This window comes from Trachypithecus francoisi, unplaced genomic scaffold (assembly GCF_009764315.1).
Source record: "Trachypithecus francoisi isolate TF-2019V2 unplaced genomic scaffold, Tfra_2.0 Lachesis_group6, whole genome shotgun sequence".
In the NCBI taxonomy this organism is placed as follows: domain Eukaryota; kingdom Metazoa; phylum Chordata; class Mammalia; order Primates; family Cercopithecidae; genus Trachypithecus; species Trachypithecus francoisi.
Window position 1 is genome coordinate 69,266,932 of NW_022681471.1, and position 16,347 is coordinate 69,283,278.

A 16,347-nucleotide genomic window follows, 5' to 3' on the forward strand; every position below is an offset into this window, starting at 1 on the left:
CTCTCCCCTATCCAGTGAAATAGATAAGAATGCCAGTTGTGAGAAAATTGAAGGGGAAACAAAGAATGTCAGTGTTCAAGATACTTGAATTTTTTTTTATCCATTTGAAAGGTATTTTTTTGGGGGTGAACTATTTGTTTATATTCTTGGTCCTGTAAAAAAAAAATTGGTGTTTGAACTTTTTCTTATTGTAGACACTCTTCATAATTAAGGAAGTTCGCCTTTTTTGTTATAATGTTGCAGACTTTTTTTTTTTTTTGAGACGGAGTCTTGCTCTGTCGCCAGGCTGGAGTGCAGTGGCACGATCTCGGCTCGCTACAATCTCTGCCTCCCAGGTTCAAGCGATTCCCCTGCCTCAGCCTCCTGAGTAGCTGGGACTACAGGCATGCACCACCATGCCCGGCTAATTTTTTGTGTTTTAGTAGAGTTGGGGTTTCACCATGTTGGCCAGGCTGGTCTCGATCTCCTGACCTCGTGATCTGCCTGCCTCGGCTTCCCAAAGTGCTGGGATTACAGGTATGAGCTACACGCCTGGCATGAATCACATTTCTATATACTAGCAATTTAATATGTGGAAACGGAAATTATAAACAAAGTACTATTTACAAGCACTGCAAAGAAACACAACATTTAGACATAAGTAAACATGTACAGGACTTGTATTTTGTAAATTACAAAATGCTGATGAAAGAAACTCAGGAAGTCCTGTATAATTGAAAAGACTTATGTTCATGACTTGGGAAACTCAACATAGTAATGATGTCAATTCTCCACAAATTGATAGGTTTAATGGAATTTCTGTTTAAATCCTAGTATGTTTTTGTAGATATAGAAAAGCTTGTTTTAAAATTTATGTGGAAAGGCACAGGCCTTAAAATAGCTAAAACCATCTTGAAAAAGTACATTGGTAGAATCATTAACTTGACATTAATGACTACTATATTCCTATATATATATATATATATTTTGCTGACTTTAAAATGTTTATTCTTTAAAAAATTAGTCGCTTTTTATACAGCTATACAAAATTCTTAATGTTTCTTTGGCAATGGAATATAATGGAATTTTACAACTATATAAAAAAGTTACCTTTGCCTAAGAAACAGTATTTACTGTGTGTACATAGTTGACTGACAAAATTCTCTACCATCCAGCACCCTAATTAATTGACGAAATAAGCTACCTCATACTACAGGATTCCCCAAAAGAAAGGAGGAAAGAGATATATGTGCGTGCACACACACATGCACACATGCACACACATTACCTTCTGTGGCTCAAAACACAGTATCACGGCCCTATCTGCAGGCAACTTGCAATTGCCAAATACAATTTAGTGATAAAAAAAAAAACCTTTCAGTGATGAAAAAATACTTGTAAGTCCCACTGAAGTACTGCTTTAGTTTATACATAAGAAATTACTTAACCTTCTGCTATTCCAAATAGATTTAATGCTCATGTTTTAAGATGAGCCTTCCACCCCCAAAAGTAACTGCATTTTATCTTTGAAATTAAGCGGAAAAACAAACATAAGCAAAACCAGTGCTGGTGACAAATGTACAGCGAATTCACTTCTTCATTCTTCACAAAGACTGAAATCAATTTTCAGGACCATGAAGAGCTAGAATTCACCTATTTTCAGAGACTTGTTTGTAGACTATGCAGCAACTTTGTTGTCCTATATTCAAAATCTGCAAACTCCCGGCCCCCATGACCTCCTCTGAATCCACCTCGAAATCCTCGAGGGGCAGTGAAGGTACCACCTCTGCCACCACCACGCCCTCTGCCACCACGGAAACCAAGACCTCCTCTGCCTCTGTATCCCCCACGGCCACGGTTTGGACGAAGTGGGATTCCAAATGTTTCAGTATTTAATCTTCTTTCTTCAGTCCAGGTTGGTCTTCGTTCTCTATTGTCATCACAAGAAATATTATCAAAGAAGGATTTAGTTTTGCCATAATAGCAATTAGGTCCAAGTGGATCTTCTTCATCAGCATTTCCTTCACTGTTTTGGGTATCAACTCCTGAGTCTCCTTTATCTTCACCATTTACAGGCTTCTCCTGTTTCTCAAGTTTATCTTTTAATTTAAGTTTATTATGAAACTCTCTGTCAATCTCTTCCTTGTTGAATTGTGCATTTGCACTTTCAAAGTCAAAGTCTTTCTCAAATTTCATTGGCCCATCTCGCCGAATACCAAATCTTCCCCTGCCACCCCGATTACCCCCACGCCCTCTCCTTGGAGCTGAAGGAGCCCCTGGAGCTACTTGTCTCTTGTTATCATTTCTGAGTTGCTCATTTTCTGGCCTTGAAACTTTGTGTACTTCAGCTTGCCTGTGCTCCTGATTCTCTATTGCTTTTTGGCTGGTAGATGGCAAAGGCCTGGTTGATACAGGACTCCTCCCAACAGGTGCTGGAGCAGGTAAGTGGGCCGAGGCGGTCTGCACTGTTCGTTCCATGGTTGGGCTTTTTCTCAAAGGGTCTAACTGAGGGCTTGAACGACCTTGAGATAACTGTGTTTTTAGAGCTCTTGTATCCTGTGTAAAGGCAGAACCAACCGCACTACTTTGGGGTAAGGTACCACTGTTTGATGTTTCTGTTCCAAAGGATGTCAAAGAGTTTCCAGCAACACCAACAGCACCAAACTGCTGCCCAGCTAAGGAAGTTGGACTGAACTGACTGTATGTGGGCATCCTGCCGAAAGGCCCCTAAGAACCCATGGACTGGAATGAAGAAGTCGATGAGCCTAGTGAGGACTGAACTATAGCTGGGTCTTGAGGCAAAGAACACTGTGGTTTTGGTGGCTCACAAACAGTAAGGTCTTTAATGTCACTCCCACGGAATATAATGTATTCAAAGACTTCATCTCGAGGTGGTATTGGACGATCTGTCGGTCTGTCCTCTGTACCAAAGGATCGAACTTTGGCAAGGGCTACGGTGGAATTTTCGGTGTGGATGTTGTAGAGGATGCCCTCGTAGCGGATCTCTCCTACGGATCTCCTTGGAGATGAGGCTGATCTTGCTGCTCGCAGAGAGGCAGATCCCACGCCGCTGTCGTCCGCTCCGCACACTCGCTAGCTCCGCCAACACCTACAGCAGCCACTTCAGACCCAACATGGCGGCAGCGGCGGGTGAGCTACCCTCCCCCAGCCTCCCGCCCTCAAGGCCGCGGCAGCGGCGGCGCGGGGCATGCTGATATATTCCTATATTAATCAAGACAGTGTTGTATTGGTGGAGGGATAGACACATAGATCAGTGTAACATAATTGAGAACTGAGAGACTTATACAATTATGCCCAACTGAATTTTGACAAACGTGGAATAGCAGTTCAGTAGAGAGAAAGCCTTTTTAACAATGGTGCTTGACCAATTATCCATCTATAGGCAAAAAGATGAACCTGAGTCTCATATCTAATACAAAAATTTACTCAAAATGAATTAGAGACTTAAATGTAAAACTTAAAACTATAAAACTTTTAGAAGAAAACAGGAGGAAATCTTCAGTTTGTGCTAGGCAAAGAGTTCTTACACTTAATGTGCTTAAAACCATGATCTGTAAAAGGAAAAATTGATGAATTAAATTTTGTTGAAATTAAAAACTCTTGTTCTGCTAAAGACTCTGCCTTTTTTTTTTTTTTTTTTTTGAGACGGAGTCTCGCTCTGTCGCCCAGGCTGGAGTGCAGTGGTGCGATCTCGGCGCACTGCAAACTCCGCCTCCGGGTTCACGCCATTCTCCTCCATTCTCAGCCTCCTGAGTAACTGGGACTACAGGCGCCCACCACCATGCCCAGCTAATTTTTTTTTTTTTTTGTATTTTTAGTAAAGACAGGATTTCACTGTGTTAGCCAGGATGGTCTGGATCTCCTGACCTCGTGATCCACCCGCCTCGGCCTCCCAAAGAAGGACTCTGTTGAGAGAATGAAGAGAAGCTACAGAGTAGGATAATTTATTTGTAAACCACATATCTTGCAAATTAATTGTATTTAGAGTATATAAACTCTGGAAACCCAGTAAAAAATCAACCAGTCCAATTAGAACACGAGCAAAAGACATGAAAAGATGATTTCATGGAAAAAGTTACACAGATGGCAAATAAGATAAAAGGATGTTGAACATTATTAACCATTTTGGAAATGCACATTAAAATCACAGCAAAAATCACTGTATGCCTATCAGATAGTCATAATACCAAGTATTGGTTAGGATGAAGAGAGAATCTGGATTATTCATCCACTGCTGATTGGAATATAAATATAAAATGGCATAGCCACTCTGGGGAACTGTTTGGTAGTTTTTTATTAAAATACACCTGCAGACCGGGTGGAGTGGCTCACTCCTGTAATCCCAGCACTTTGGGAGGCAGAGGTCAGGAGTTCGAGACCAGCCTGACCAACATGGAGAAACCCCGTCTCCACTGAGAATACAAAAATTGGCCGGGTGCAGTGGCTCACACCTGTAATCCCAGCACTTTAGGAGGCTGAGGTGGGGCGGATCACGAGGTCAGGAGATCAAGACCATCTTGGCTAACACAATGAAATCCCATCTCTACTGAAAATACAAAAAATTAGCCGGGCGTGGTGGTGGGCGCTTGTAGTCCCAGCTACTTGGGAGGCTGAGGCAGGAGAATGGCGTGAACCCGGGAGGCGGAGTTTGCGGTGAGCAGAGATTGCGCCGCTGCACTCCAGCCTGGGCGACAGAGCGAGACTCCGTCTCAAAAACAAAAACAAAAAAACCACAAACCTGCAACTACCATATGACCCAGCATTTTCATTCTTGAGTGTTTATCCCAGAGAAATGAAAACATGTTCATGCAAAAATTTGTATATGAATGTTCATGGCTTCTTTGTTCATAATAGTAATAACACAGAAGTGCCAGATGTCCTTTAATGGGTGAGTGGCTAAACAAATGGTGGTGCATTCATAGCATAATACCACACAGGAATGAAAAACAAAGCTGATGCACAAAACAACCTGGATGAACTCCCAGAGAATTATGCTGAATGAAAAAAGCCAGTCTCTGACATATAGTTATATACCATATTATACCATTTACATAATTTTTTTTTTTTTTTTGAGACAGAGTCTCACTCTGTTGCCAAGGCTGGAGCATAGTGGCATGATCTTGGCTCACTGCAGCCTCCACTTCCTGGGTACAAGTGATTCTCTGCCTCAGCCTCCCGAGTAGCTGGGACTAGAGGTGTGTGCCACCACGTCCGTTTAATTTTTGTATTTTTATTAGAGATGGGGTTTTACTATGTTGGCCAGGCTGGTCTTGAACTCCTGACCTTGTGATCTGCCCACCTTGGCCTCCCAAAGTGCTGGGATTACAGGTGCGAGCCACCGCACCAGGCCTGATATCTTGTTTTCTACAAGAATGTTAGGTTAACTAATAGGGAAGTTGTCATTGAGTAGACATCAGATAATGTTTTTGGGATAGGGCAATAAGCCATAAGGTGGGGGCAGGTCTAGGGGAACATCTAGCTGAGGTGGTGGCCAACAGTTTTCTTTTCTTTTTATTTTTTTTTTTAGACAAAGTCTCACTCTGTTGCCCAAGCTGGAGTGCAGTGGTGCGATCTCGGCTCACTGCAACCTCCACCTCCCGGGTTCAAGCAATTCTACCTCAGCTTCCCAAGTAGCTAGGATTACAGGCGCCCGCCACCATGCCTGGTTACTTTTTGTATTTTTAGTAGAGACGAGGTTTGACTATGTTGGCAAGGCTGGTCTTGAACTCCTGACCTCATGATCCACCTGCCTTGGCCTCCCAAAGTGCTGGGACAAGTGTGAGCCACCGCCCCCGGCCAACAGTTTTCAATATGTGAACCTTTCAAATGTGGACCTTTAAATATATGGACCTTTTGTAGACCCAAGGGATCTGCAAAGTGAAAGCTGTTTTTCTTAATAATTCTAAGTTGTTTTTACTGTATTGACATCTGTACTGATGGTGTCGAAGCAGTGAAAAATAAACATTTTGCCTGAATACAAATCAAGGTAGTGGCACCAAATTGTATCAGTAGTCATTGTATTCTTCACCCTACACTTGTAGTTTTTAAAAAATAAAGTCAGTTTCTTTTAAGAATGTCTTTGATGAGGGTGGGGCACCATGGCTTATGCCTGTAGTCCTCGCTACTTCGTAGGCTGAGGTGGGAGGCTGAGGCAGGAGGATTCCTTGAACCCAGGAGTTCGAGGCTAAGAGTGACCTGTGGTCATGCCACTGCACTCCAGCCTAGGTGACAGAGTAAGACTGTCTCAAAAAATATCTTTGATGAGCAGTAAAAGTTACTAGTTTTTTAAAATATGGACCCTTGAGTACGTGTCTTCTTTTTTATATTTTTTATTTTTATTTTTTTGAGATGGAGTCTTGCTCTGTCACCCAGGCTGAAGTGCAGTGGCGCTATCTGGGCTCACTGCAAGTTCCGCCTCCCAGGTTCACACCATTCTCCTGCCTCAGCCTCCCGAGTAGCTGAGACTACAGGTGCCCGCCACCACGCCTGGCTAATTTTTTTGTATTTTTGTATTTTTTTTTTTTGTATTTTTTTAGTAGAGATGGGGTTTCACCGTGTTAGCCAGGATGGTCTTGATCTCCTGACCTCTTGATCCGCCCACCTCAACCTCCCAAAGTGCTGGGATTACAGGCGTGAGCCACCATGCCCAGCCGAGTATGTGTCTTTTTAATATAGTGTGATGAAAAGGGAAGTATGTGTGAAGCAGTGCTGCAAACGGAATTTTAAATTATCTTGAGGAGAATCACCTGTAACATTGTCAGCAAGCTGTACTGCTCACTTTTTAAAATTTACAACATTATACTTAGAAGAATAATTAATAGACAAGCTACAGTTTTTTATACTTGGGTATTGAGCAGATACTTTTTTTCTAAATAAAATGGGCTTATCCTTTCAAGGAAAACAACTGATAGTACTTGTTGCCTATTTTAAATTAGCTTTCAAACAGAATTTAGAATTTTTGTATGCTTGTATCTATCTCTGTGAACTTGATAGCTTCCCAATACTTAAGGACTTTTCTGTTAACATGAGATTTTAATGAAAGTGGTTTTAAAATATTGCTTAATGAAATATGTCAACATTTGAAACATCTGCATTGCTTAGTGAAACAATATTTTGTAAATGAGCCATGTAGGATGTTAAAAATCATGCATGGCTGGGCGTGGTGGCTCATACCTGTAATCCCAGCACTTTGGGAGGCCGAGGTGGGTGAATCACCTGAGGTCAGAAGTTTGAGACCAGCCTGGCCAACGTGGTGAAACCCTGTCTCTACTAAAAATACAAACAATTAGGCAGGTGTTGTGGCGGGCGCCTATAATCCCAGCTACACGGGTGGCTGAGGCAGGAGGATCGCTTGAACCTGGGAGATGGAGGTTGCAGTGAGCCAAGATCAGGCCACTGCACTCCAGCCTGGGTGACAGAGCGAGACTCCATCTCCAAAAACAAAAACAAAACACACAAAAAAACCCCAAGGAGTATGACTGCCGGTTCATATGGTAAGAGTATATTATTTTGTGAGAAACCACAAAACTGTCTTTCAAAATTGCTGTAGGGTTCATGCATTCCCACCAGCCCTGAATGAGAGTGCCTGTTGCTCCACACCTTCAACAGCATTTGGTGTTACCAGTATTTTGGATTTTCACCATTCTAATAGGTGTGCAATGGGAGTGTTTAATTTGCAACTCCCTAATGACATACGAAGTTGAACATGTTTTCATGTGCTTATTTACCATCTGTATATGTTCTTTGGCGAGATTTCTGTTGAGATCTTTTGTCCGTTCTAAAAATTGGGTTGTTGGCCAGGCGAGGTGCCTCAAGCCTGTAATCCCAGCACTTTGGGAGGCTGAGACGGGCAGATCACGAGGTCAGGAGATCAAGACCATCCTGGCTAACACGGTGAAACGCCGTCTCTACTAAAAAATACAAAAAACTAGCCGGGCATGGTGGCGGGCGCCTGTAGTCCCAGCTGTTCGGGGGGTGAGGCAGGAGAGTGGCGTGAACCCGGGAGGCGGAGCTTGCAGTGAGCCAAGATCGCGCCACTGCACTCCAGCCTGGGCCACAGAGCGAGACCTCATCTCAAAAAAACACAACACTAACAACAAAAAAATTGGGTTGTTTACTTATGGAGTTTTAAGCGCTGTATGTATGTTTTAGGTAACAGTCTTTTATGAGATATGTCTTTTGCAAATATTTTCTTTGGCTTATCGTTTCTTTTTTTTTTTTTTTTTTTTTGAGACGGAGTCTCGCTCTGTCACCCAGGCTGGAGTGCTGTGGCCGGATCTCACTCACTGCAAGCTCCGCCTCCCGGGTTTACGCCATTCTCCTGCCTCAGCCTCCCGAGTAGCTGGGACTACAGGCGCCCGCCACCTCGCCCGGCTAGTTTTTTGTAGTTTTTTTTTTTTAGTGGAGACGGGGTTTCACCGTGTTAGCCAGGATGGTCTCGATCTCCTGACCTCGTGATCCGCCCGTCTCGGCCTCCCAAAGTGCTGGGATTACAGGCTTGAGCCACCGCGCCCCGCCTTTTTTTTTTTTTTTTGAGACGGAGTCTCGCTCCGTCATCCAGGCTGGAGTGCAGTGGTGCGATCTCAGCTCACTGCAAGCTCTGCCTTCCAGGTTCACGCCATTCTCCTACTTCAGCCTCCCAGGTAACTGGGACTACAGGCGACCACCACCGTGCCTGGCTAATTTTTTGTATTTTTAGTAGAGACCGGGTTTTACCGTGGTCTCGATCTCCTGACCTGGTGATCCGCCCACCTCGGCCTCCCAAAGTGCTGGGATTACAGGCGTGACCCACTGCGCCCGGCTCGTTTCATATTTTAATGGTGTCTTTTGTGGAGTAGTTTTTTTTAATTTATTTTTATTTTTTTAAAATTTTTTTATTATACTTTAAGTTCTAGGGTACATGTGCATAACGTGCAGGTTTGTTACATATGTATACTTACGCCATGTTGGTGTGCTGCACCCATCAACTCGTCAGCACCCATCAATTCATCATTTATATCATGTATAACTCCCCAATGCAATCCCTCCCTCCTCCCCCCTCCCCATGATAGGCCCTAGTGTGTGATGTTCCCCTTCCTGAGTCGAAGTGATGTCATTGTTCAGTTCCCACCTATGAGTGAGAACATGCGGTGTTTGGTTTTCTGTTCTTATGATAGTTTGCTAAGAATGATGGTTTCCAGCTGCATCCATGTCCCTACAAAGGACGCAAACTCATCCTTTTTTATGGCTGCATAGTATTCCATGGTGTGTATGTGCCACATTTTTTTTTTTTTTTTTTTCTTTTTTTTTTGAGACGGAGTCTCGCTCTGTCGCCCAGGCTGGAGTGCAGTGGCCGGATCTCAGCTCACTGCAAGCTCCGCCTCCCGGGTTCACGCCATTCTCCTGCCTCAGCCTCCGAGTAGCAGGGACTACAGGCGCCCACCACCTGCCCGCTAGTTTTTTTGTATTTTTTAGTAGAGACGGGTTTCAAATCACCATGGTAGCCATGGATGCTCGATCTCCTGACCTCGTGATCCGCCCGTCTCGGCCTCCCAAGTGCTGGGATTACAGGCTTGAGCCACCGCGCCCGCCATGTGCCACATTTTCTTAATCCAGTCTGTCACAGATGGACATTTGGGTTGACTCCAAGTCTTTGCTATTGTGAATAGTGCCGCAATAAACATACGTGTGCATGTGTCTTTGTAGTAGAATAATTTAATCCTTTGGGTATATACCCAGTAGTGGGATGGCTGGGTCATATGGTACATTTAGTCCAGATCCTTGAGGAATTGCCATACTGTTTTCCATAATGGTTGAACTAGTTTACAATCCCACCAACAGTGTAAAAGTGTTCCTATTTCTCCACATCCTCTCCAGCACCTGTTGTTTCCTGACTTCTTAATGATTGCCATTCTAACTGTGTGAGATGGTATCTCATTGTGGTTTTGATTTGCATTTCTCTGATGGCCAGTGATGATGAGCATTTTTTCATGTGTCTGTTGGCTGTATGAATGTCTTCTTTTGAGAAATGTCTGTTCATATCCTTTGCCCACTTTTTGATGGGGTTGTTTGTTTTTTTCTTGTATATTTGAGTTCTTTGTAGATTCTGGATATTAGCCCTTTGTCAGATGAGTAGGTTGCAAAAATTTTCTCCCATTCTGTAGGTTGCCTGTTCACTCTGATGGTAGTTTCTTTTGCTGTGCAGAAGCTCTTTAGTTTAATTAGATCCCATTTGTCAATTTTGGCTTTTGCTGCTGTTGCTTTTGGTGTTTTAGACATGAAGTCCTTGCCCATGCCTATGTCCTGAATGGTACTACCTAGATTTTCTTCTAGGGTTTTATGGTATTAGGTCTAACATTTAAGTCTCTAATCCATCTTGAATTAATTTTCGTATAAGGGTAAGGAAAGGATCCAGTTTCAGCTTTCTACTTATGGCTAGCCAATTTTCCCAGCACCATTTATTGAATAGGGAATCCTTTCCCCATTTCTTGTTTCTCAGGTTTGTCAAAGATCAGATGGCTGTAGATGTGTGGTATTATTTCTGAGGACTCTGTTCTGTTCCATTGGTCTATATCTCTGTTTCGGTACCAGTACCATGCTGTTTTGGTTACTGTAGCCTTGTAGTATAGTTTGAAGTCAGGTAGGTGACGCCTCCAGCTTTGTCCTTTTGACTTAGGATTGTCTTGGCAATGCCGGCTCTTTTTTGGTTCCATATGAACTTTAAAGCAGTTTTTTCCAATTCTGTGAAGAAAGTCATTGGTAGCTTGATGGGGATGGCATTGAATCTATAAATAACCTTGGGCAGTATGGCCATTTTCATGATATTGATTCTTCCTATCCATGAGCATGGTATGTTCTTCCATTTGTTGTGTCCTCTTGATTTCACTGAGCAGTGGTTTGTAGTTCTCCTTGAAGAGGCCCTTTACATCCCTTGTAAGTTGGATTCCTAGGTATTTTTCTCTCTTTGAAGCAATTGTGAATGGAAGTTCATTCCTGATTTGGCTCTGCTTGTCTGTTACTGGTGTATAAAATGCTTGTGATTTTTGCACATTAATTTTGTATCCTGAGACTTTGCTGAAGTTGCTTATCAGCTTAAGGAGATTTTGGGCTGAGACGATGGGGTTTTCTAAATACAATCATGTCATCTGCAAACAGGGACATTTGACTACTTCTTTTCCTAACTGGATACCCTTGATTTCTTTCTCTTGCCTGATTGCCCTAGCCAGAACTTCCAACACTATGTTGAATAGGAGTGGTGAGAGAGGGCATCCCTGTCTTGTGCCAGTTTTCAAAGGGAATTTTTCCAGTTTTTGCCCATTCAGTATGATATGAGCTGTGGGTTTGTCATAAATAGCTCTTATTATTTTGAGGTACGTTCCGTCAATACCGAATTTATTGAGCGTTTTTAGCATGAAGGGCTGTTGAATTTTGTCAAAAGCCTTTTCTGCATCTATTGAGATAATCATGTGGTTCTTGTCTTTGGTTCTGTTTATATGCTGGATTACGTTTATTGATTTGCGAATGTTGAACCAGCCTTGCATCCCAGGATGAAGCCCACTTGATCATGGTGGATAAGCTTTTTGATGTGCTGCTGAATCCGGTTTGCGAGTATTTTATGAGAATTTTTGCATCGATGTTCATCAGGGATATTGGTCTAAAATTCTCTTTTTTTGTTGTGTCTCTGCCAGGCTTTGGTATCAGGATGATGTTGGCCTCATAAAATGAGTTAGGGAGGATTCCCTCTTTTTCTATAGATTGGAATAGTTTCAGAAGGAATGGTACCAGCTCCTCCTTGTACCTCTGGTAGAATTCAGCTGTGAATCCATCTGGTCCTGGACTTTTTTTGGTGGGTAGGCTATTAATTGTTGCCTCAATTTCAGAGCCTGCTATTGGTCTATTTAGGGATTCAACTTCTTCCTGGTTTAGTCTTGGAGAGTGTAAGTGTCCAGGAAATTATCCATTTCTTCTAGATTTTCTAGTTGATTTGCGTAGAGGCGTTTATAGTATTCTCTCATGGTTGTTTGTATTTCTGTGGGTTCCGTGGTGATATCCCCTTTATCATTTTTTATTGTGTCTATTTGATTCCTCTCTCTTTTCTTCTTTATTAGTCTTGCTAGCGGTCTGTCAATTTTGTTGATCTTTTCAAAAAACCAACTCCTGGATTCATTGATTTTTTTGAGGGTTTTTTGTGTCTCTATCTCCTTCAGTTCGGCTCTGATCTTAGTTATTTCTTGCCTTCTGCTAGCTTTTGACTGTGTTTGCTCTTGCCTCTCTAGTTCTTTTATTGTGATGTTAGAGTGTCCATTTTAGATCTTTCCTGCTTTCTCTTGTGGGCATTTAGTGCTATAAATTTCCCTCTACACACTGCTTTAAATGTGTCCCAGAGATTCTGGTATGTTGTATCTTGTTCTCATTGGTTTCAAAGAACATCTTTATTTCTGCTTTCATTTCGTTATGTACCCAGTAGTCATTCAGGAGCAGGTTGTTCAGTTTCCATGTAGTTGAGCGGTTTTGATTGAATTTCTTAGTCCTGAGTCTAGTTTGATTGCACTGTGGTCTGAGAGACAGTTGTTATAATTTCTGTTCTTTGACATTTGCTGAGGAGTGCTTTACTTCCAATTATGTGGTCAATTTTGGAATAAGTGCATGTGGTGCTGAGAAGAATGTATATTCTGTTGATTTGGGGTGGAGAGTTCTATAGATGTCTATTAGGTCGCTTGGTGCAGAGATGAGTTCAATTCCTGGATATCCTTGTTAACTTTCTGTCTCGTTGATCTGTCTAATGTTGACAGTGGAGTGTTGAAGTCTCCCATTATTATTGTATGGGAGTCTAAGTCTCTTTGTAAGTCTCTAAGGACTTGCTTTATGAATCTGGTGCTCCTGTATTGGGTGCATAGATATTTAGGAGAGTTAGCTCTTCCTGTTGAATTGATCCCTTTACCATTATGTAATGGCCTTCTTTGTCTCTTTTGATCTTTGATGGTTTAAAGTCTGTTTATCAGAGACTAGGATTGTAACCCCTGCTTTTTTTTGTTCTCCATTTGCTTGGTAGATCTTCCTCCATCCCTTTATTTTGAGCCTATGTATGTCTCTGCATGTGAGATGGGTCTCCTGAATACAGCAGACTGATGGATCTTGACTCTTTATCCAGTTTGCCAGTCTGTGTCTTTTAATTGGAGCATTTAGTCCATGACATTTAAGGTTAATATTGTTATGTGTGAACTTGATCCTGTCATTATGATATTAACTGGTTAATTTGCTCGTTAGTTGATGCAGTTTCTTCCTAGCCTGGATGGTCTTTACATTTTGGCATGTTTTTGCAATGGCTGGTACCGGTTGTTCCTTTCCATGTTTAGGGCTTCCTTCAGGTCTCTTGTAAGGCAGGCCTGGTGGTGACAAAATCTCTAAGCATTTGCTTATCTGTAAAGGATTTTATTTCTCCTTCACTGATGAAAGTTAGTTTGGCTGGATATGAAATTCTGGGTTGAAAATTCTTTTCTTTAGAACGTTGAATATTGGCCCCCACTCTCTTCTGGCTTATAGAGTTTCTGCCAAGAGATCTGCTGTTAGTCTGATGGGCTTCCCTTTGTGGGTACCCGACCTTTCTCTCTGGCTGCCCTTAAGATTTTTTCCTTCATTTCAACTTTGGTGAATCTGGCAATTTGTGTCTTGGAGTTGCTCTTCTGGAGGAGTATCTTTTTGGCGTTTCTGTATTTCCTGATTTGAATGTTGGCCTGCCCTACTAGGTTGGGGAAGTTCTCCTGGATGATATCCTGAAGAGTGTTTTCCAAGTTGGTTCCATTTTCCCCCTCACTTTAGGCACCCAATTGGACGTAGATTTGGTCTTTTTACATAGTCCCATACTTCTTGCAGGCTTTGTTCATTTCTTTTCTTTTCTTTTTTCTTTTGGTTTCTCTTCTCGCTTCATTTCATTCATTTGATCCTCAATTGCTGATACTCTTTCTTCCAGTTGATCGAGTCGTTACTGAAGCTTGTGCATTGTCACGTATTCTCGTGTCATGGTTTTCATCTCTCTCATTTCGTTTATGACCTTCTCTGCATTAATTATTCTAGCTGTCAATTCTTCCACTCTTTTTTCAAGAATTTTAGTTTCTTTGCGCTGGGTATGTAATTCCTCCTTTAGCTCTGAGAAGTTGATGGACTGAAGCCTTCTTCTCTCATCTCGTCAAAGTCATTCTCTGACCAGCTTTGATCCATTGCTGGCGATGGGCTGCGCTCCTTTGCAGGGGGATGCGCTCTTATTTTTTGAATTTCCAGCTTTTCTGCCCTGCTTCTTCCCCATCTTTGTGGTATTATCTGTCTCTGGTCTTTGATGATGGTGACGTACTGATGGGGTTTTGGTATAGGTGTCCTTCCTGTTTGATAGTTTTCCTTCTGACAGTCAGGACCCTCAGCTATAGGTCTGTTGGAGATTGCTTGAGGTCCACTCCTGACCCTGTTTGCCTGGGTATCAGCAGCAGAGGTGGCAGAAGATAGAATGTTGCTGAACAGCGAGTGTACCTGTCTGATTCTTCCTTTGGAAGCTTCCTCTCAGCGGTGTACTCCACCGTGTGAGGTGTGGGGTGTCAGACTGCCCCTAGTGGGGGATGTCTCCCAGCTAGGCTACTCAGGGGTCAGGGACCCATCGGAGCAGGCAGTCTGTCCGTTCTCAGATCTCAACCTCCTTGTTGGGAGATCCACAGCTCTCCCCAAAGCTGTCAGAAAGAGTTGTTCACGTCTGCACAGGCCCCCGCTGCTTCTCCTGTTGGTGTTCAGCTGTGCGCTGTCCCCAGAGGTGGAGTCTACAGAGACAGGCAGGCTTCCTTGAGCTGCTGTGAGCTGCACCCAGTTCGAGCTTCCCAGTGGCTTTTTTTACCTACTTAAGCCTCAGCAATGGCGGGTGTCCCTCCCCCAGCCTCGCTGCTGCCTTGCGGATACCGCAGACTGCTGTGTTAGCAATGAGGGAGGCTCCATGGGCGTGGGACCCTCCCGGCCAGGTGTGGGATATATTCTCCTGGTGTGCCTGTTTGCTTAAAGGGCAGTATTGGGGTGGGAGTTACCCGATTTTCCAGGTGTTGTGTGTCTCAGTTCCCCTGGCTAGGAAAAGGGATTCCCTTCCCTCTTGCGCTTCCAGGTGAGGCGATGCCTCACCCTGCTTCAGCTCTCGCTGGTCAGGCTGCAGCAGCTGGCCAGCACCGATTGTCCGGCACTCCCTCGTGAGATGACCCCAGTACCTCAGTTGAAAATGCAGAAATCACGGGTCTTCTGTGTTGCTCGCTCTGGGAGTTGGAGACTGGAGCTGTTCCTATTCGGCCATCTTGCTCCGCCCCGTTTTTCTTTTTTTTTATTTTAATAACATTTAGCTTGTCAATGATTTCTTTTATGGATTATGCTTCTGGTATTATTGTATCTAGAAAGTAATTGCCATACCCAGTGATGTCTAGATTTTCTCAAATATTGGAGTTCTATTTACAGTTTTGCATTTTACATTGAAGTCTGGCATCCATTTGGAATTAATATTTTTGAAGAGTATAAAGTTTATGTTAGATTCATGTTTTTGCATTTGCATATTCAGCTATTCCAACACTATTTGTTGCTCCATTGTATTGCCTTTGATTCTTTCTCAAAGATTAGTTGACTATATTTATGTTTCTGTCTGGGGTCTTTATTCTGTTCCATTGATCCATGTATCGGTTCCTTCACCAGTTTCACACTGTCTGGATTACCATAGCTTTTTATTAAGTCTTGAAGTTAAGCAGTGACTTTTTTTTTTTTTTTTGAGACGGAGTCTCGCTCTGTCGCCCAGGCTGGAGTGCAGTAGCCGGATCTCAGTTCACTGCAAGCTCCGCCTCCCGGGTTTATGCCATTCTCCTGCCTCAGCCTCCCGAGTAGGTGGGACTACAGGTGCCCGCCACCTTGCCCGGCTAGTTTTTAGTAGAGATGGGGGTTTCACCGTGTTAACCAGGACGGTCTCGATCTCTTGACCTCGTGATCCGCCCGTGTTGGCCTCCCAAAGTGCTGGGATTACAGCATTGAGCCACCGCGCCCGGCCTTTTTTTTTTTTTTTTTGAGACTTGAGTCTTGCTGTGTTGCGGAGGCTGTAGTGCCGTGGCATGATCCTGGCTCACCGCAACTTCTGCCTTCCGGGTTCAGGCGATTCTCCTGCCTCAGCCTCCCAAGTAGCTGGGATTACAGGCATACACCACCACACCCAGCTAATTTTTGTATTTTTGGTAGAGACGGGCTTTTGCCATGTTGACCAGGCTGGCCTTGAACTCCTGACCTCAAGTGATCTGCCCGTTTTGGCCTCCCAAAGTGCTGGGATTACAGGCATGAACTACTGTGCCTGGCACAGTGACTTTATTATTT

At 43.3% G+C, this 16,347-nt stretch overlaps 1 protein-coding gene across 1 annotated transcript; it reads right to left on the minus strand.

Annotated features, from left to right (window-relative positions):
* Nucleotides 1-1,591: 1,591 nt before the first annotated feature.
* LOC117077324 (protein LSM14 homolog A-like) lies at nucleotides 1,592-3,042 on the minus strand. The gene is given in 1 exon segment (XM_033200986.1): nucleotides 1,592-3,042. A coding segment is annotated over 1 exon segment (1,080 nt). The 5' UTR covers nucleotides 2,719-3,042; the 3' UTR covers nucleotides 1,592-1,638.
* Between the last annotated feature and the right edge of the window lie 13,305 nt (nucleotides 3,043-16,347).